The following is a 21,097-nucleotide window of genomic DNA, read 5'->3' as shown; positions in this document are numbered from 1 at the left end:
TCAGACAACCTATTTGAATTTCAAGGCAATAATAACTTGGGCGAGGACACCAATAACAACAACCTCACAACTATTCCACAAAATGGAACAACAATCCAACACTTCATTCATTTTGAAAAAAAAGTCCTATGTAACGTCAGTCAGAGACAACCAGTAACACAATGAAAACTAAGCTAACGCAGCAAGCACTGCATACTGAAAGGTTTTTAACCGAACCTCAGGTTAATCAGAGTGACTATTACATAAGCGTTAGAATTTTGATTTATAACCTCATGCTTTAGAGCTGAAGAACACCTTTGAGAGCTATTACTAATAAAATACTGAAACTAAAGTATATCAAGAGTACTAGATAGTATTATACCATTCTTTTATATTCAGCTCAAACTTAAGCTTAACCACATTCAGGTTTGTTTTTCAAATGCGAACTCATTTTAGCTCTTTTGCACTTTATTTCCTGAGAGATAACCACCTTTGGTATTAATTCTGTGGAACAAACAGCAGATGACCTACTTGCAGGAAATCCTAGACAACATTTGCATTACCTAAACATCAGTGTCCCAGAATAGAATGCTTTGTACACACAGCCAGTAAGGAAACAAGTAGGTGTGGAATTTCTTATTGTAGTCATAATGATTTATTTCACGTAACAATAGAAACAAACAGAAATGAAATCATAGGTTTCAGTTCTTCTGAAAACAGATGTTATTGTTTTTAAGAACGTTAAGTGGAATCAAAACAGTTTTGCAGATCCTCTTTGGAAATACGGTGAATTTTCAAAAGTTAACATACTTTGTAGAACGTTATTTTCCTCATAGTACTCAACTCTATACTAATGTAGACCTATAAGCACTTCTATTCATAATAATTAAAATATAAGACTGTCTGGTAGCAGCTACTGTCCATTACATGTCCAATATATGTCCATTAATGCCAATCCCAAACTGCTGCATAAATATTATACATTCTAAAAAAATAGATGTTCATAGTCTTATCTACAGAATATAAGTCTCCAATTAAGAACCTTGAAGTTGCTACTCAGCAGTGAGAATACTGCCATTCTTAGGACGGGTCTGTATGTCAAAGCTAACAAATGTGAAACTTAGCAGAGCTGATTTGTTCTAACAATATCACATTTAGACTTCAAAGAATCTTAAACGAAGCCCAACAAAAGGAAAATGGAAGGTTCCAGTAACCAGGGTAAAGAAAGGAAGTAAAAGGAAGTAGGCAGAAATAAGTTTGTATTTCAGATACCTTCTACCATGAAATATGTCAGACAACATAAACAAAAGCAGAACTTAAAAATCCCACACAACTACATGCATATGAAGATGTGCTTACTTTATCTACGCAGTCATCAAAAAAAGCAAGGCTTGCATCCTTATCACTGACAAAAGAACACTCTTCAATGAAACGAATAAACATTTGAGTTTTGGTCATCAACGTATAAAACTTCTGATGTGAGCGATCTCTGCTTTTGAGGAAGCCTGCAGAACAAAATCTGAAGATGTAAGAATGCCTAAAACAAAGCAGCCTTCACCACAGATCAGTATATATTCTACCAAGGTGCAACAACCTTCTTGTAATCTCTGCCACTACCACACAGTTTGTTCCACACCATCATTCTACCATCATTCAAAATACTAACATTGAAAGTGTTCTTATTCTTTGAGTAAGTAATTTAAGTAATATACATAAAACAGGCCTATGATTCGTTACCTTGTAGTTCAAAGAGAGAACTTGCATCTGTGGCTGTTTCAGAGGGTGCCTCTGTTATCGGCCTCAGATAAGACCTATAACCCTTTAGTATTGAGGCCATGAAACAAAGAAATGCTTCTTGGATCTCCAAATCTAACAGGTGTAATTTCTTCCCAGAATTAAAATCATAGTCATTCATTGCTAGCTCCATTAATGCATCTTCTCTCGGTCTTTGTTGCGCTGTGAACAACAGAAACATTACAACATTTTGTACCAATTTTTTTGCAGTGTTGACAAAAAGAAAAATTTTTGTTTTACTAGATTTCCTTTCTACTATTAAGGCTATTATAGTCAATATACAGCAATGGATTCAGCTTGACCTCACACAAACTAAGGATCTCTGGATAATACTAAAAGGAAGATAAATTTCCCTTCTCAGTACATTAGTTACTACAGCAACAGAGGAAACCAGTATAGACAGAGCTTAAAAAAGCCTCAAATCTGCTTATACAAACATAAAAAATTAGGCAAGAGATGCTTAAATAAACATATTTTAAGGACAAAACCATATGGGGCAGGCACATTGTTTTACACAGCCTTTCATCTCAAAGCGTTCCTGAAATGCAGGCTGCACGTGTTAGATACTTCTATAAACAAAATTGCCACTCAGGTGAGAACTGCAGCCATCAAAACCACAACACAATGCTATAACATGGACATAAACAGAAAGCAGGCATTTCTTTCTATAGTATATCCAGCAAAATCTCCATTCTTTAAGAGATACTTGTCACCATTTTTAAAGCTACCAGAACTCTAGCTAAGGCTTCAATTCTACACACAGGCAATCCCATAGTGTTTAAGTAACTCAATCTGTAGCTAGAAATAGAGTGCATTGATCTTTAATTCTCTAGATTACAGAGAACTTAGTTTTATATGTTCTTTTTCTAAAAAGAACTTAATAGTAAGGTATGTCAAAGCTTTGAAGCAACAGAAAATTGGCATAATCTATCAGTAATGCACTTTTGGTCCAGCACAGAAAAGTACATTTCTGTTCCAACACAGTCTATGCAGGACACAATGAAAGACCAGTGACTGCAACAGACACTTGATTTTGCAATTGCCATGCATTATTGTTCTGAAGGCTCTCCTAGCATCTCTGGAAAGGACTTGTAAGACGACAGATACGGCAGAGTGCTGACGGAACGCATTCTCACTGCATAAAGCCTTCTAGCCGTGATGCTCTGGCACATCTTATTTCTATCCTAAAATTTCAGGTACTTTCTCTCCTAAGTCAATCATACTCAGACACCCTCACAACTACACTTGCAGCTACAAAAAAATCATAGAAAATGTTTTCAGTTGTTTTCTTAAAGACTGGGAAACACAGTAAAGACAGTAAAATTATTTACAGGAATAAAGCCAAACAGCATCAAGAAGTACTATGAAAATTACCTTAACTGTCAAAATGACCCTCTTTGCTCTACTATTCCCTCCTAACAATTTTGCTTTTTTTTTTTTTTCCCTTTCTCTTTAACAAAGAGTGACACCAATGCAAAGACACATCTATTGAGCACCAGCATTTCAAGAGCTCCTATGGGTGTTCCAATCTCTGGACCAAAAGCTCTATCTGTATAAAAATATTATTCTATGATTACATTTAGTACAATGGTACGACTTAAGAACACATTTAACCAGCTCTTTATCTGTTGACGTGGCCCATTTTATCCAATATCCATCTTATTCTGTACTTTCCCACCTGCCAGTTGCTGATACAAGTTATTTAAAGTGTTCATCAGATTTTTGCAAGGTTTCTTCGGCAAGATCTTCCATGCAATAGCTTTCTTATCTCCAGTTCTGGAAAAATAGGAGGATGTGTGAGTATACACTGCAAATATGCATGTCTATAGGGCTATACCCAGAGGATTCTCCTACCTCATCAGAGCATGTGAGAGCACACACAATTTGCTCAATTAAAATAGTACTGAGGAAGACTGAAAATGAACCAATAAAGTCAAACATGATTTACAATGACAAGAATCCAACCAACGTCCCATATTTCAGCATCATCATTACAGAGCCACACTTTTCAGCACTGAAATCATTCCACTCAGAGCTCATTGCACATGGATTTATAGAATTAAGCACCTGCGTTCACACAAGCAGCCACTACATGCTATGTTCTAAGCTGTAGCTACTTAGCTATATCATTACCACTATGGATAACATTTCTTTGTCTACAGAGGGCACCAGAAGCCTCCAGACCCTCTCTCAGTCAAGGCTGCATAAACTATAAGCAAGTTTGACTTTTTCCTGTAAAACAATTCTGTTGTACACCATGAAAACAAGGAAAAACAGTTAAAAGTAAAACAAAATAAAAAATTTGTAATAAGAAATTAGTTTTTCCATTAATGAATATGCAAGTAAATGGAAAAACCAACACAAAAATGTTCCTTTTAACCAAAAACTAATAAAACAAAAAAATAAAGTTACTGTAGTCCAGTTTGAATTTGTTCCCCAAAAATGCAGTTTATAACTGTGCTCTACATTGTTCTGAAAGAGAAATATAATTCATTTATTTTCATTTGTTAATGATGGAATGATTTTCAAGTCTTAAGACTCTCTCATTCATGTAATTTTACATTTGTAATTCTCAGTATAAAGTTCTCATGTTTCATGCTCGTATGGAGCATAATTTTGTTATTATTTTCAAGTAGATGCCAATCCAAGGTGTTAGAATTGAACACTAAGAAAGCTGCTCAGGAAAAACAAAGATGATTATTGTCCTTAGGGAACCAATAAAACAAAGCTCAATATGGTTAATTTAGGAGATGCAATAACGTGTTCAGTAACATTTTAATATAACCACGTAGGAGGCAATAACACTGTATGAGGATTTTACCTCCACGTTGAAAACAGAATAGCCATCATTTCTAGCACTCTCACTCTAGAAAGATGATTAGAAAGTTCACAGGTTTAAAGCAAACAAACAACCACATGAGTTTTGGAGGAAAAAAAAAAAAGCCAGTTTTGCCTTTCAAAAGGAGTACAAGAAAGTCAATGTGAAAGTGATTAATAAATACTTACTGAGAAATGGTATTGGTATCTAGGTCAACACAGCTAACATCTGGTGGAGGGTCATAGAGATCAAAGTATCTGGAATCAATTCCCACAATGAATGGGCATGGTGCACTTAATACATCTGCCAGTGCCAGCGGACAGAGAGGAATATATGGGCAAGGCCAGTGGAAAGGAAATATCATCTTTGAAAAGATCAGAGAGAAAAAATGTAGGTTAAACATGTATAATAGTCTGTGGAAGTATAAAACAACTTGACTAATTCCCACTTCAACACTAATTCCTACACTTTTGATGTAGAAGGTAATAGAGCATTACCACTGTAATTATAGAAGCATTTTATTAAATAGAGAATGCTCATCTTTCTAAAGTTTCAGTTTAATTAGTAGAAACAAACTCTTCAGTGCAACAACAGATTGGATACAGCTGAGGCAGTAAAACAATGTTAACTGAGAAAGGAAAATAATGTGCTTTTAACACTTCTCTACAAGACAGGATACAGTACTGTGTGGGGAAAGTCAGGAAAGTGCTGAGCTTTGTGATGACCAGACACATTCACCCACAATACTTACACATAAACACTACAACAGTTATCTTTCATCTACTGCCTCCAAGAAATACAATTAGAAAAATTTGTGTTGCTAAAGATCTCAAATATGATTCTAATTTTTATGTAATCTCTCAGAAATCTAACAGCTTTACTGTAAGTGTAGGTTTTATCTTACAAATATTCTTCTTCCCACTTATGAGTACCTAATTAAAACCATGTTACTTACAGAGACTAATGCCTCTGTCACACTGGTAAGGACAGAAGGCCGCAACGAATGGATGAGAATTTTATGTTCTGTCACAGCAAACACAAGCAAGGTCACTGCATTCTCAGGTCCTAAATTCTGAAGTAGTGTAGAAAACTTGCCCCCGCTGTTAGAGAACATAAACACACATGTTGAGTTACAAGGCACCAAGAAAAAAAAACAAAAGATAAATAAAACAGAAGACATTAGAATATGATCTTATAAACTTAAGTCTGCAAATCTTTACTTGAAAAACAACCTCAAAGGAGACTACTTGGTACATTTCATTGTTCAGTGCAGAATATTGACACTGTAGAATGTTTTAACCATGAGGTCCTGCAACTTTTCAGTCAGTTTGGACTTTTCAGGATGTGTGCATGATGATTGTTCATGACATGGAAGTTAAGAGAGTTGCAGAACTCCTCTAATTACGCTACAATGCACAGGCTGTACCATCTCAGGAGCTCAAGTTCCAATTCCTAGCAAGCAGACTTAACAATCTATTTTCTGCATCAATGATCACTAAAATTATCTCAAAATAAAACAAAACAAAGCACAGATATTGTTGATTAAGTATGTCTCCTTGTCAGGGCACAGATCTAACCCCCCAAAAACCTTCAGATATACTAATTACAAAAGGCAACAGTCAAGAACACTTAATTTGCACAGCTGCAACTGAAAGCACAGAAACTTTTCAACACTTGAGTCAAAACATGTCTCAATTAAACAGAAGATGCTGCTACTTGCCTCAGTGGAAGGGGTGATGATACAGGTTGGCTAAGAATTAGGTTGTCATATGGAGACAGCTGGAAAAGATTATAAAATACATTCTTTTTATTCAGAACATTAGAAGCTACACAACAACAGCAAAGGACACAGATAAAATGTGAACTACACCAAACTTTACAAAAGCCACTTGTGTACAGTACTACGAAACGCAGAGTGTGGCTGCACATCAGCACCTTTTAAGCAGGCAAAGTCCACCCTTCTCTCAGTCAGAACTGAGCACGTTGCATATTCATTAAAAAAGGAATTTAAACTAGCTAATACTGTAAAAAAGTGAACATATTAACTACTGAAAATGAAGCCTTATAAATCTTCAAGGAAGTGAGAACCCATAGTTCTTACAATGCTTTCAGAGAAGATTCTTGGATTTAGGGGGAAGGAGACAGAAAATACATTAAGAGGACAGATGGCAGGCTGTATCATAAAGTTTCCTTCAGAAGATATGAGAATTAAGCTGTTAGCTGGAAGAAACTGCTCAGCTTTGATAGAGCTAGAAATTCATATTGGTTGAAGATTTAAGATGAAGATATTACTAATTATCATTTATTTCTTAGCAGTACATCAAGAGAAACCAGTTATATACTCAGCACGAACCGAAGGACTCAAAAGAGAACAAGAACACAGACATGCAACCAACTTATCACAACTCAACTGACATGTTTTCAGCCATAGTAAATCCAACTTAACAAGATACCAGCTAGCTTAATCCTCTCTGCACAGTAAGTGGCCATGCACTGTCCGTTTCTGCATAAAAGCACAGTGACCTGTACAGTTAAACTGTGAGATCAGACATCTTTTAGTAACATTTCATTTCTGAAGTTTCAGCTTAGACTGCACTGCAGGTGACTGGAGAACAGAAATTAGAAACATCACAGGAATTTGTAATACAAGCTCTGAAGCTGACAGTTATCTAACACTGCCTGGAAGCCACACAAAACATGCAAAACTAACAGAAGAATACTGCATACTTCCATACTTCATATAACACAACTTTTACAGGCCAAAGCTACATTTAGCTTCAACAACAGGTCAGGATGACCACACTGCTTTCCGTGCTAGATTTGTCATCATCACAACCTTGCTCAGGGAAAGAATTCAAAGAACTCATTTCTTCAGCCTGAGGTAACTTATGTAAACTGCTCCCAGTAAGGAACATCAGCCTGATGTCCTATGGCTTTTGTGCTTCCACACTAGCAGATAAGTGTGTTTCCCTCGGGCAGAAGAGACATTTACCCCCATTCTTTAAAGGGACAAAAGCATTACTGGACGCACTCCAAGTTTCCAGGCTGTGAGTACAGTCACTAGAAGGAAGAGCAAAGTCAGGGTGATAAGGGGGGCATGGAGAATGGATTCTAGCAGATCAGAAGCAACTAACAATAGTGGCAGCTGGAAATCAGCAGTCAGGAATATTTCTGAATGTTTACCTTTCAAAGTAATCAGAGTTCAAGTCAGACATTCAGGCTGGTACACACACAGTTACTAAAACACACCAAGTCTCCTTTCCAGAAAGCATACAGACAGGACAGAGCAGTGCATATTCATAGAAGGATTGCGACTAAGATGATCAAGGGGCTGGAGCACCTCCCCTATGAGGACAGGCTGAGGGAGTTGGGCTTGTTCAGCCTGGAGAAGAGAAGGCTGCGGGGTGACCTCACTGCAGCCTATCAATACCTGAAGGGAACCTACACCCAGGAGGGGAGTAAACTCTTCAAAAGGGCTGACAACAGCAGGACTAGGGGAAATGGTTTTAAGTTGAAGGAGGGAAGATTTAGGTTAGATGTTAGGGGGAAGTTCTTTACTAGGAGAGTGGTTAGGCCCTGGAACGGGCTGCCCAGGGAGGTTGTGGATGCCCCGTCCTTGGACGTGTTTAAGGCCAGGTTGGACGGGGTCCTGGGCAACCTGATCTGAATGTGGATGTTTGGTGGCCCTGCTAGGCAGGGGGGTTGGAACTACATGATCCTTGGGGTCCCTTCCAACCCGGGTGATTCTGTGTGATTCTGTGATTCTGTGACACTATTTCTTCAATGAAATAGAATCCTTACAACTTGCACTTCTCAAAAATCCAAGCATTTCCCACACCATTTTTGGGGAAAATATCTTTGATATATAACAACATTGTTTTATTCAGTGCAGCATCCAACAGTTCAGAAGTTCCTGAAAGAAGCTTAAAGGAAGTACATATTCCATCAACTACAGCTAATTTTTAAAAGCTTTCTATACTACAACTGTACTATCAGCTACTGAAGTTGCTTAACTTGATACATGGAAGGTTTGAAAACAGCGTGGTGTCAGACAGTCTCACACAAGTCCCCAAGTTTATTGCAGGATATACAGCCATGCAGGTTTTGATACAGTTCCCTAAACTTCACTCTCAAAAAAAATAATCCAATGTTTCCCTCTAAGCTCATTCACAGTTCTCTGTGCATGTGCGTTCAGTGTTCCCTATCATAAATATTTTATTGAAGGTATATACACAGCTAAACAGGATGTAAACACTGGGTATTGAACTGAACTACTACAAGTGACAGAACATCAGATACAGGTTCAGTGCAATTGTTCTCAACCCCCTTTTTCCATAACAGTAACAGATGTCAGTTCTTTAGAACATCCAAGTGCATTAAGGGGGATTTTTAACACATGAAGACATAATCCAAGATTCTATTTCTCTAAAAGACCTCAGAGTCACTGTGAGTATATTTTTCACACTGGGTTTTAATGTTAATTATACTTATTTTCACACTGTTTTCGTACTGTATCAAGAAAACATTTCAAAAGCTACTAAAAAAAAAAAAAAAGAAAACAAACCAGATGCCAACCTTGAGTAGCTTTTCATTAACTTCTGCACATTCTCAATAAAATACAATTAAATTAAGTCCTGAAGTCACTAAATGGTATATTGTAACATCTCACTTAAGCCCTGAACTAAGCAGGAAACAGAGCACATAACAAACCTGTAGAAATTAAGTCTATGAACTTAGGAAAAAACATCCTGAGCATTTAAAAAAGCATGTGAACATACAAATTACATTTTGTATTCACTGTAATTCCATCAACAGATATTTTGCCTTAACTCAGACACAACATTAACAAGTTTCACACTTACCTGCACCAGAATTCTTGGCCTCTGGGGGGATGGAAAAGGAACTTTATGCATGAAATGAGAAATATGCCTAAAAGAAAAAAATAATCTGATTTAGTAGAAATAAGCTTAAACCATTTTACCTCAAGACAAAAATAATTACTAATAATATAAAAATGGCCCATGCTAGTTCACAAGACCAAAAGCAAAGGGCCTCCAAACTCCACAGGGCTAATGTGACCTTCAGAACTTATCAGTCCAGTAGCGACAACCCAAATGGCAGGCTGGAGTATGATTCTGACTGGAAACTTGTTTAGTGGCTGAAATATCACATGGAGCCATTTTTATAATATACTGCAAAGTAGAAATATCAAAGTCTGAGTATGATAATTCCATTTTACAGTTGTGTCAGAGACAGGTTTGGAGTAGCACTAAACTCAGTGACAAGAACTGCAGTTGTCTGACAACAGCCAGCACAGCTGAGTAACTGGGAGAATCATTAACTTCATTTATTTTCTTTAGTCTGTATTTGCAAGTATGGAAACGTGAATTTTGTGATTTAATAAGTGTTTAATTTTTTTCTGTGTGTTACAAAGAAGTGCTTTAAAAAGTTGCATAAGTTCTGTGTTATAAATTGACTAAAGTTTAAAAAAAAAGCTCCAGAAGCACAGGAGGATGTAATACAAGCTTTCAGATTAAAGGAAACTACAAGCAATCAGGAGAAACTGAGATAGAAATGGGCAATCTACCAAACTGCATGCTACATAGTTTACTGCTATTTCTCCATGCTTACCACTATTAGGATTCACACAACCAACTTCCACATAAACTCAGGGGAACACATTGATTTATGCAGAAGATTTGTTTTAGACCTTTCTGATTCAGAACTCTGTATTTATACATACGTTTACACCATCAGAAGTTTAAAACAAGTACAGTAGATACAAAATGGAAAAATGAAATGGCTAAACAAGCATGAAAAATATTTAATCAAAGTCTCATATAAGTTGAGATTAAGTATAGAAAACCTTATGTATTACATAATGAAAAACAAATACTGCATTTGATGTCCAGTGCATTAATCAGTTCCTTTAGCCTAAAAGTGCTTAACAATATTATATATTAATTACAGATAATTTTTCCCTGAATTGAAGGATTTCCTCTGCATTTTAAAATGTGAAATCCTTCATGTGAGAAGGAAGGAAGTTCATTAATTACAAATAGTAGAAAAGCACACCAATTCAATTTGCATTACTGCCTCATCACACCACAAAGAGGCTTGTGAAAAATGCAGAACTATGCAATTCTCTGCCTTTGTGTATGTACCATTAAGAAAAAAATACAATTTTACTTCTAATTACTACGCTTAGGAGATGAAAGATGAAAAGTTCTCAGATACACAATTGCAGGCATTTAAATCAGACATAAAAACCTAGAGTTTTTCACGATGTAAAATCTGATGCATTTCATCAATGGAGAAAAAGACTTTGTCTGCTATAATCATCACAAATAACGTTTGATGACCAAGATCAAAAGGGGATTACAGGAAAGTTTTAAGCAACAGAAGCGCGCTCATCGGCAGAAGTGACTTACTGGCTTTTGAAGTTACTTACTTCTCAATAGGCAGGACGTGTGGACCAGAAATGGAGTAACGATACAGAAAGGTCAGAAACTTCTTGAAAGCATCAAAGAAAGGCCAGTGAGAGAGCAGACAAATGCACTTGTTTGTTTGGACTGTTCTGCACGAGTCTGACTTTCCCTCGACAGCAGCTGCTAATCCCAACTGAGACTTCTGTTTCTCTGTAAGATTCTCTTCAGGATACGGTTCATAGAACTGAATAGCAGCACCATATACCTGTAAGCAACACAGTCAATGTGAAGTCAGTGCATTTCCTTAAGTCTTCAAAGCAAACATGCAAGGGAGTCACGTTTATATGACTGCTTCAGAAGTTACATGAATGCACCATCTTTTGCAGCAGTTTATTCTGGAGTTATCTTATGACTGAAAATCCAGACTGCCTATTATTCATTTAAACTCAATGTCACATGAGAAAGATTAATTTAAGATATGACTTAAGTGAGAGGAAATAAATAATGATCATCCACAGGAAAACTGCTCCTCCTAATTGCCTTTTAAGCTATTCTAGGACTCCTTCATAAGCAGCTCAAAGCTGCATTTCTCTGACATCCAATTTACTTTATAGGACAAGTATATACGTTCAAGGTTGTTTACATGCTTGCAATAAAGAAGCACAGTATATTTGCATGTCTGTGCAGTCAGGATTTTTACAGCTGTTGGTTCAAAGGCTAACGAGATGGAAAACCAAAGGACAGGTTTCTACAATCAGCAGTTCAGCTGGGAAACAAATGCAAGATTTACTTTTAAGTCCAAAAGAATAGGTTCACTTTTGATAAATGGATATTTTCGTAGATAACCTGAACAGACACATAACCAAATTTTTAACACAAGTTACCTTCTCTGCAGAAGCTCCAGTTAGTACAAATGTAGAAAAAATTGGGAGAGAGTATTTACTGTCAGATGGCCAACATTCAATTGTTGCACCCATAGGCAGGCAGAAAAGAGGCACAGATTCTGGTAATGGGAATGATTCATAATCCTCTTCAGGATATCTGCATATTAAACCTTTACAGACAATTGATAAAGAGACAATCATGTAAATAGTGGTGGGAAAAAACATACAGCTCATTCCATAAAAATATGCCCACAAGCATTGGACATATTTACAAATTCACATATCTTTTAGTAACACCCAAACCACCACTGTGCACAGAGAGCAGCATCTCAAAGGAATACGTGTGCACTAAAGCTCAAGTGAGAATCATGTTTGTGTCTCACACTTAAAAGTAATGGAGGCTTTAAGAAACACAATGCCATAGCAAATCTAATTCTGTCATGTAAATAAGGAGACACACAACCCAAAAATACTTCAAAGAGCTCAGTGCCACTGGTGTTCAGGGCAGATTGGAATTCCGCATTATTCTTCAGAATGTTTTTTAAAGAGAGTGATCATGAAAATACATCAAATCTTTTTTATGGTAATTTCTAATGTAAATATATACACACTTATTCTTGAAAGGCATTTATCAGCAATAAGAGACAGAGGCAGGAGATAAAGTTTGTAGAAAACTACAAACAACACAACTGAGCTTCCAATGAAAAGCATATTTTGACGAAGAGAGCGATGAGAATTCTAAAGCTTGTTTTTGAACACTATTTTAAGAACTCTTCAGGGAAAGACTTGTTTTTGGATAACATCAGGACAGTGTCTACATGGAATAATTCCTAGACAAAAAAATGTATTACATTACAAATAAGTTTGTACATCCTGAACTGAGGATAAAAAATGCTGAACAGTAGGTACATACCAGCTTTGTATGATATGGTGTTGGTTTTTGCCACGGACTTCTTGTAACAAAGATACACAGCTGAGCCCCACTGTAAAACGAAAGCAGTTCTTGGGTTAGATAGTAAAATATGGAATCATAACACACCAAAGAAAAGGATGCAGCAGCAAAATAACGGGACAATTCCTTTTCCTTGTTTTAAGAGAAATCATTATCTATACATAAACATAGAACATTAAGATACAGAAATCTTTGGCCTGTTACATTATCCTCTCCAACAACTGCCAGAAAAATCTAACTGAAAGTACTGTGCTAGCTTTGAAATAAATGGTGCATAGCAGGGCTCAGTTTGAGCTCTAAAGCAAAAGCAGTTTAGAGGCTGAAACATGAAAGCTATCAACTCTTCTCCAGAACATTCATTAACACAACTATAGTCCTGCAAGTATAATTGTCATGCTCATAAATATTTGTGCCTGCATTTTAATCAAACCAATCATCTGAAAATAGGGCTGCAGATTCAACTAGGAGACACTTAAACATTAAGTTCTGCAAACAGAGGGCTGCGATATCTGTGTGTTTCAATAACTCCATCTTTGGAACCATTAAAATGGTTTTAAACAAGCTTACAGTCAGCAGTACACAACATGGTTTATAAGAAACTTTCTTCTTAGAAAATGCTTGGGAAATTACAAGAGAATGACACAGAGTAGTGCTGCAGGTAATGGGAGAGCATAAAAACAAGAAAATACAGCCCTTAGATACAGAATTCCCATCACAACAGTAAATCAGGCTGCACACTTTCCAGTTACATATATGGCAATGCAACAGGTTTTAAGGACTAATTCCAAGTCAGTATTTGTATGCCAGCACTAATAAGAAGACTGTTTGCCCCAGGACTTCAACACAACTTTGTTTCAAGCAGGAACAAGGCAATATAATCCTCAAATTCTTCCAAGATATAACTTATCTTTGGAGAGTGCCTAAAAATCCAGGTACTCTGGAAACCATCACAAACACTCCACACGAGTCACACTGTTGAACATCAAGTGTTTGAAACTGAAACTTTCTATCTTACCATACTGTTATTAAGATTCTTGTCAACCTTGCAGAACGTATGTGGAGGGGTTTCTCCTTTACTCGGTATGATTATACATATGTCTGTAACAGCCAGTGCGTTTTGTGTCATGCTCTCAGTTGCTCTTCGGTAAGTGACGAACACCCGTTGTGACGAGGCATTGCCACTGATATTAGCAGGCCGGCCATAGGGAGTAGCTTGAATTATTTCACAACCTTGCTTTACTCTTTCTTTCCCATCATATAAAACCCTAATTAAAACAGAATGAACAGGAGTCAGAATGCATGTAACTATTTCCCCTCTCTGTGTTTCAAATCCTATATATAATAATTCTAATTGAATAGCACAAGTTTAGCAGCAGCTCACCCAATCAAAAGATTTTTAGTGAAGTATATTTTAGCTCTCAGCCAACATTATAACAAACTGCATTTTAACAGAAAAAAAACTGTGATTAAGTAGATTAGTTCTTCACCAGTATAACTGCTTTTTAAAGTTCCAATGCTTATTGCACAAGCATTATTTTCAGGCCTTCAAAAAGCTTTGCTGCACAGCCCTATGAATGCCATGTAACTCTTTCTGCATTTATGAAACAGCTTAATCGCTTAGTTTCACCAAAAACGTACACATTAGAAACTATAAATTGCTTTGGAAACTTCAGAAGAATACGGGAGTCACTAACATCCACTCAGCATGCATCACTCCTACAGAAGCAGGTTACAGCATCCTCAATCAATGAGTATCTTTCAGTTGAGAGTTTCACCTTCTATCAAAAAAAGTTGTGATATTTCAATAAATCCGCTGTATTTGCTCATTAGTCACACAGAATTGCCAAACTCGCCTGCTGTAAGAGAAGCATCACTCACCCCAAATCAGTAAGAGGGGGCTTATCCCTCCCCCGGCGGTAGCAAAGGTAAATCTGTGGTCCTACGAGGCTGCCATTATTGAGATCCGCAGACAGTCCCGAGGGAGTCACATCTATGCACTTGTATCCCTGAGGAACTTCCTCTCCTAGGGATTTAATGATCACTGTTACATCTGTAATAGGTTCTTTTGGTTTTGCAATTTTATGGCAGGCATCATTGAAGTGGATTTCTTCCTCTAGTGGCTTAGAAATATCTGTTAATCCTGCGACAACGAAGTAGTCGGCAACACGAGCCCCTTTGTCTTCCATCTTCCATTACAAGATGTTGAAACTGGTGGGAAAGAAATACAAACCATTATTTTTAATGGAAATTTTAAGACATCAGAATTATTTAATTTAAAATAGAAAATTTTCAATAACAAATTAAAACACAGTAGGAGAACACAAAAGAATTAGACATCTGTCATCACGTCGTGTAACAGTTTCCATCTGCAATCACCATCTTCCAACAATTTGGAACTGAGTCTCAGATACAAGCATTGAACATTACCCTCAGAATGGAGAACCCAGCAGTCTCCTTTTGTTAACTGGTACCACAGAGCACTGGAACCAACAAACAGCAAAATGCAGCGCAAAGCTTTGCCAACAGCTCACTGCTTAAAGCTCACAGCCATGCCAAAAAGTATTTTGCATGTCACCTGCACACAGGGGCAATGGACCTTCGGAGGCAAGATCTACAATTGGTTTGCTTTCTGAATACTAAACATACATGCAAAGACTGTCTTCGTTATTCTAAAGATGCAATTATAATACTTGAAAACATTTCAGACACAGGATTTTATATGAAATATTAAGGGCAGATCTTGGAATATTTTTGCATGTTAACAATCAATATCAGGTTATTTCATAAAATTTTGGAGCTCAGATCCTCAACATGCAACCCAGCCACAGGCAGCAATGCACCAAATATTTACACAAAGCATTTAAACTCAGTCAACTTCAATGCGACACAGACCACTGTGAAACAATAATATTCCAGACCACATGAAGCTTTTCATAATGACAAGGAATACAGTCCTGCTGTTCCAGCCAAATTGTAACGTGAAATTACATTCTTCCTTCCTGGAACATACTGATAAAAATAGTTCTTTACATATGAATTCTTCTCATATAGCTTTCTTTTTTTTTTGGCAGCGTTTTCTATAGCGGTTGTAAATTAATTTCAGCACAGGACAAAGTAATATTTCTATGGTGAAAAAATGCCTTGCAGAAAACATAGCATATGATGTATTGGGAGATTTGTTACCTCTCTGCCAGACACTCCTGAATAGCTCTGCAAATCACTTAAATCCATGCCCTATTTGTTAGCATCATTTTGTAAATAAAGGAAACGCTTCCCACTGATGCAGAACACTGAGGAGCAGGCTAAAAATCTTTATCTAAATCACTCACAAGTGATAGAACCCTGCTAAGGCAGCTTCAGGAACTTTACTCTCATCAAGACCAAAGCTCTGCAAACCAGACAAGCTATTTAAAGGGCCCTTTTGTTGTCTATATTTTATTTGGGTGAAAAACTTCACTGCAAGAGAAGCTGTTGCAACACAGCAGTTTCAAGAGCTTGCTAACACTTGGGAACTCCACCAGCAGAATTCAATACAGCATTAACATGACATGCAGTCATGTCTGACTGTACCCTCCATGGCTGCGTATGGAAGAACGCCCCAGTAAGCACAGGCTCAGTGCAAAAACAGAATTCAGCTACAAGTTTTTCTTTCGTTCCTTTTCTCAGCACTATTTCACAAAACAGCCTCACCCACAGAATGCTTCACAACAGCTTTAAGTTAAAAAGAAAACATTTTAGTTTTTTTCTTTTTTAATCACAAAGTATGAGTGCTAAAATTGCAAGCCAGCCTTAAAGCTTCAGTGCATCACCACCTCGATTTCTTAGATTCAAAAGCCAAGACAGCATTACAAGTGAACAAAGTCTGTATTTTAAAACTCAGGAGTAACACCTGTCTCAAATTTTAAGCCTCATCATCAATTATTTCACATTAAGTTTATAGCAAACGCCTCGGTTTCAAACATTAATTCCCAAAAGCACACAAGAAAAACTGGGACAAGCTCTCCTCATTTATAACTGGTTAAAATTAGAATCTCCTACATACAAACACCTGCTATCACACACATTTGCTTCCTAAGGTTATACAGCAAGTAATGCCCAAGTCAGCAAGTCTTCCACAATTTAATGCAACTCCTAAGAAATGGTAGAAGAATGCCTGGCTAGTGATGCAACGTCCCTTCAGATCTCTGCTTTCTGATACAAAGCCTCACAGCAAGAAATGGGATGAAATGCAGAACAGATCAAACAACTCGGTGGTACTTCATTGAAAGCCAACTTCGACTCTACTGGAACTGCTGTGATCCCTGAATTTTTAATATCTGTTTACTGTGTGCAGAGATTTATGCAATCTCAATGTTAACAGGTCACAAAAAGAGGGTGTATGAGTTAATTCAGAGACCAATTACGTGACAAGCAATCTCGCACAAATCGATAAATCTGAATAAAAACTCAGTGTAAAAGTATTCCAAAACAGGCTGTAAGTATACAGCTATAATACTGCAAGTCAACCTCCAGGAAAAAGAACACAAAAGAAGGAAAAGCCACCTGCAGGCACAGTCACACTGCACGAGTGTGTTTCTGGGAGCAGCAGCTCCTAGGTGGGCTGACACAATGAGAAGCAGCCTCTAGAGCCTTTCTGCACTGCACTCAGCAGGGACAGCCAGCGACAGAGGGGAGCAGGAAGGCAGCAGAAAGGCCTGCCTTAAAAAAAAAAAAGCGTACACAAACAAGGGGTCATGAAAGCCTCTTAGAAAAAGTCCCTACCATGTGTACATCCCCAGCAACACGGTCTTTGAATCATTTTGTGATGAACATCTTTAATGCAGTGCATGCGATTTATACCACTGTAACTTAAACATCAGGAGCATCAGTAAGAAAAGTATCTTTGCAAATAGCAAACTGAACTGTAAGAATACATCAGAAAACAGACAAACTTTGCAGATTGTGACTATTTAAGAGTGGGAGGAAAAAAGGACTTCCCGCTGTTTCTAAAGAGATGGGAAATGGAGAAGCAGCCAGATAATCTTGCCACAGATCCACCAAACCAGGCCGATTACCTTGCTGACAGGCAAACGGTAAACTCCATCTCAATGTGTATTCAATTTAATTCATAATACCCTATTTCTCTATAAACACTCGGGAAATACTTATTAATAATTTCTGTTGCTTAACTACAGTTGCTTTAATTACTAACTTCTGGCATTTTAGCAACTGCATGGAAGAGATTCATCTGAAAAGTTTACTTTGTGGTCTAATGCTGGTGTTAAAGAGAACAAGTCTGCTGCAAAGTGCAGAACAGCCCACTAGCACAAGGGATGATGAGGAAGTTGAGAGGAGGCTGACCTTTTCGTGCAAATAAAACATCACTGGGACTTCAATCTCACCACTGAACTCTGAAGGAAAAGCACACATAATAAATCACTTCATTTTCAGAAAGGTTTTGCTGTTTGCTATAAGCTATTTGCAAACCTCATTCAAAAAGCAAGCACAAGGTCAGAGGCATGATTTTATACCAGGTTACGTTTTCAGATACAACAATAAATCAGTGTCTAACTCAGATCTGTTGTCTATTCCATCTGTTCAGCAACAGGCACAATACTTCACGAGACATGAAGTTTATTATGCATACAGCACACTATTTACAAGGAGGAAAAAAATACCAACAATGCATACAGCCTGCTCCTAGCTGCAGACTTCTACACAGATAGGTTGTAAATGGGCTGCAGCACCTAGAAGTTCTCTGGCTGTTCCTTCTTTCCAGGAGCCAGCTTTCCCAGGGAGCAGAAGGAGCTTCCTGGACGTGTGCTGCATGTGCAAGAGGAGCACAGCCCTGTAAAAGACAGCAGTAAGGACTGTGCAACTCTACTAGAAGCTCTACCTGCCTACCTCTGCCAGACATAAACACAACAACTGCCTCGTAATCTTCTAATGTCCCTGCCTCCCTATTCCTTCCTGTGTTTTCCTTCAAGAACTCTGAGGAACTGGAATTAATGAACTATATTAGGTCTATTAGGTGTCTAAAAAAGAAGGGATGTTTTGCTTTCTTAGCCTGACTGACTAATATTCTGTTAGTATACAAGAAAAGAGCATCTCCTAGTACAGGAAACCAATGCAAGGCACTGCAACAGCTTTCTTTTTTTCCCTCTCTCGTCTTTAATCAGCTCAAAGCTTTTTTACACAATGACAAAATCTATCTTTTAAGGCATTCATCAAACACTCACATTCCAAGACCTTCCTTACTTTGAAAGCACACAAAGATTAGACAGACAGCCAATTGCCAGCAAAACCCTAATGGCTCTTCATGTTACAGACTTATGGATGCACTGCAGCATTAACCTGAAGTACGCTACCAACCCACAGAAACGTGGGCATTAATCACACAAGAGCAAAAGGAATGTAGCTGGATCACTCAGTCCCACTATGGCTACTCAGAACCATTTCTCAGCCACAACACTACAAAACTCACATTAGAGTTCAGCAGTAGAAAACCTGCTAATAACGTGCAATCACCCAGGGAAAAACCCTTCAGCCCTTCCCTGCGATTCCGGAGTCGCCCGGCAGAAGTGAGACAAGCCGTCTATCACCGCTATTTTCTTTGTAGCAAGCACACAATCCTATGAGCAAACAGAACAGAAGCACCTCAAATATCACAGGAACTCTGCCAAACCAGAACAGAAGCCTGTTAAAAATATCTTTCAGTGTCTTCCCTACCTTTTTATCAATGCATTTCTTCTACACCTTACTATCTTGCTGTTAGCCAGGCTTTAACACAGACTTCTTGTTACAGTTTCATTCCCTATAGAAACAGTGAAAATAAAAATTAAACACTGTGCACATTTGTTTAAACTTAAACTTACTGTACACTCCACTGCCCCAGCCACACTGAATGAACACTGGAAACTGCTGCAGAACTCAACTGCTAAGACAAGGTTACATGTTTCCCAGATACTAAAAAATGTATATGAAGCCAAGTTTTAAACAAACATTAAGTCCTACTCTGCAATGATATTTCAAGAATATAAGCAACGTTTAATGTTTTGAGGAAATGGACAAAAATCAAATGGTTGAGCTAACTGCTTTGTATGATTACAGCTCTTGTGCTCCTTTCTGATAAATGCCACCCATGCCTACTCAGAAAACAGCCACGTAGGAAATGCTCCTTCAGCTCTTTCCAAGTCTACTTTAAAACATCGTTCCTACTTGCTGATACTTTGCAGATCCTTTTCACTCCACAATCAGCAACAGGTGCAACTCCTCCACCCAACAACCTTACCGTACATTCCCCCTCCTCACAGCTACAGTTAGTCTCCTTGTCATTTACTGTTACATCCATTTTTCTTTACGTGTTGTACACTTCAAACACCAGTAAAACCACTTTAAATTACAACCACGGATAACTTGAGCTTGTGTTTTACACTGAGGCACGTGCAAACTGCCAGCTTGTACTATAGCGGAGTGTTTTGGAGCGACTCCTTTCTACTGTGGGACAGAGAGTGAGTACCTCCCTGGAGAGGCTCTCAGACTTCAGCCTCCCAGAACTACTCATCAGCATCAGCAAGGCTGCAGTCAAAAATAAACGCTGTCTAAAGGAAGATTTCTCCTTGCCAAGACATGAAGCACACTCTTAGAAGATTACTGTGAGAAGACTTCAGAAAACAAAGTGCAACATGAACAAGGCTGGGAAGAAATGCATTTCAGGAGGGCTGATGCAAACCATGAGAAGGAAGAAGGGGAGTCGTCTCCATTCCTGAAGTTAAAGAACAGCAGAAAAAACTCACTATGTTGAATTATCAACATTGTATTTCTGGGGGCACAAAGTTCAACACAATGTATTTCAAACCACACAGACTCAATCGACACTTTCAGGTCATTAATTCTAGGGCAAGGAATGGAGGTGGCAGCCTGGAGCACAAATTCAGCCTCTGCAACAAGTCTTGCTAACCCACGCAGCACCTGCACTCCCCTCATCCCTATGATTTATGTAGCAAAGTTCTGGGAGTATCACAACATAAAACAATGTTAGGGATCACCTGCAGATCTCCAGCACAGCTGCAAAGAGCCTAAGCAAAGAGCAGCATCAACACGAGTAATTTCCCTGTGGACAATTTCCTTGTCAGCTATCCGGAAAACCAAAGAGGAGATTTGGAAACAAATCTCTCCCCCTCGCCCCCCTCACCCCATTTCTTCCTACCACAGTTAAATGAATAACAGCAACAGATAAAACAGCTAACAAATACGGTTGATG

The 21,097-nt window shown here is 37.9% G+C and overlaps 1 protein-coding gene across 8 annotated transcripts in view; it reads right to left on the bottom strand.

Annotated features, from left to right (window-relative positions):
• The window catches only part of DENND4A (DENN domain containing 4A), a 53,438-nt gene that overhangs the window by 18,942 nt on the left and 13,399 nt on the right, over positions 1 to 21,097 (bottom strand). For 5 of the 8 annotated variants that reach the window (XM_048955912.1, XM_048955911.1, XM_048955917.1 and 2 more), the window contains exons 2-13: positions 14,734 to 15,063; positions 13,871 to 14,120; positions 12,817 to 12,886; positions 11,904 to 12,073; positions 11,043 to 11,284; positions 9,454 to 9,520; positions 6,312 to 6,370; positions 5,547 to 5,691; positions 4,780 to 4,955; positions 3,452 to 3,549; positions 1,717 to 1,935; positions 1,339 to 1,484 (exon numbers count right to left, since the gene is read on the bottom strand). In XM_048955912.1, coding sequence (XP_048811869.1) covers positions 1,339 to 1,484; positions 1,717 to 1,935; positions 3,452 to 3,549; positions 4,780 to 4,955; positions 5,547 to 5,691; positions 6,312 to 6,370; positions 9,454 to 9,520; positions 11,043 to 11,284; positions 11,904 to 12,073; positions 12,817 to 12,886; positions 13,871 to 14,120; positions 14,734 to 15,041 — 1,950 coding nt within the window. In that variant the 5' untranslated portion in view covers positions 15,042 to 15,063. Of the gene's footprint in view, positions 1 to 1,338; positions 1,485 to 1,716; positions 1,936 to 3,451; positions 3,550 to 4,779; positions 4,956 to 5,546; positions 5,692 to 6,311; positions 6,371 to 9,453; positions 9,521 to 11,042; positions 11,285 to 11,903; positions 12,074 to 12,816; positions 12,887 to 13,870; positions 14,121 to 14,733; positions 15,064 to 19,563; positions 19,649 to 21,097 lie in introns of those variants that run through there. The other 3 variants (XM_048955913.1, XM_048955914.1, XM_048955918.1) reach the window with 1 other exon arrangement.

Source organism: Lagopus muta, chromosome 10, assembly GCF_023343835.1.
Source record: "Lagopus muta isolate bLagMut1 chromosome 10, bLagMut1 primary, whole genome shotgun sequence".
NCBI classification, from domain to species: Eukaryota; Metazoa; Chordata; class Aves; order Galliformes; family Phasianidae; genus Lagopus; species Lagopus muta.
This window is presented reverse-complemented; position numbering and strand designations above follow the sequence as displayed.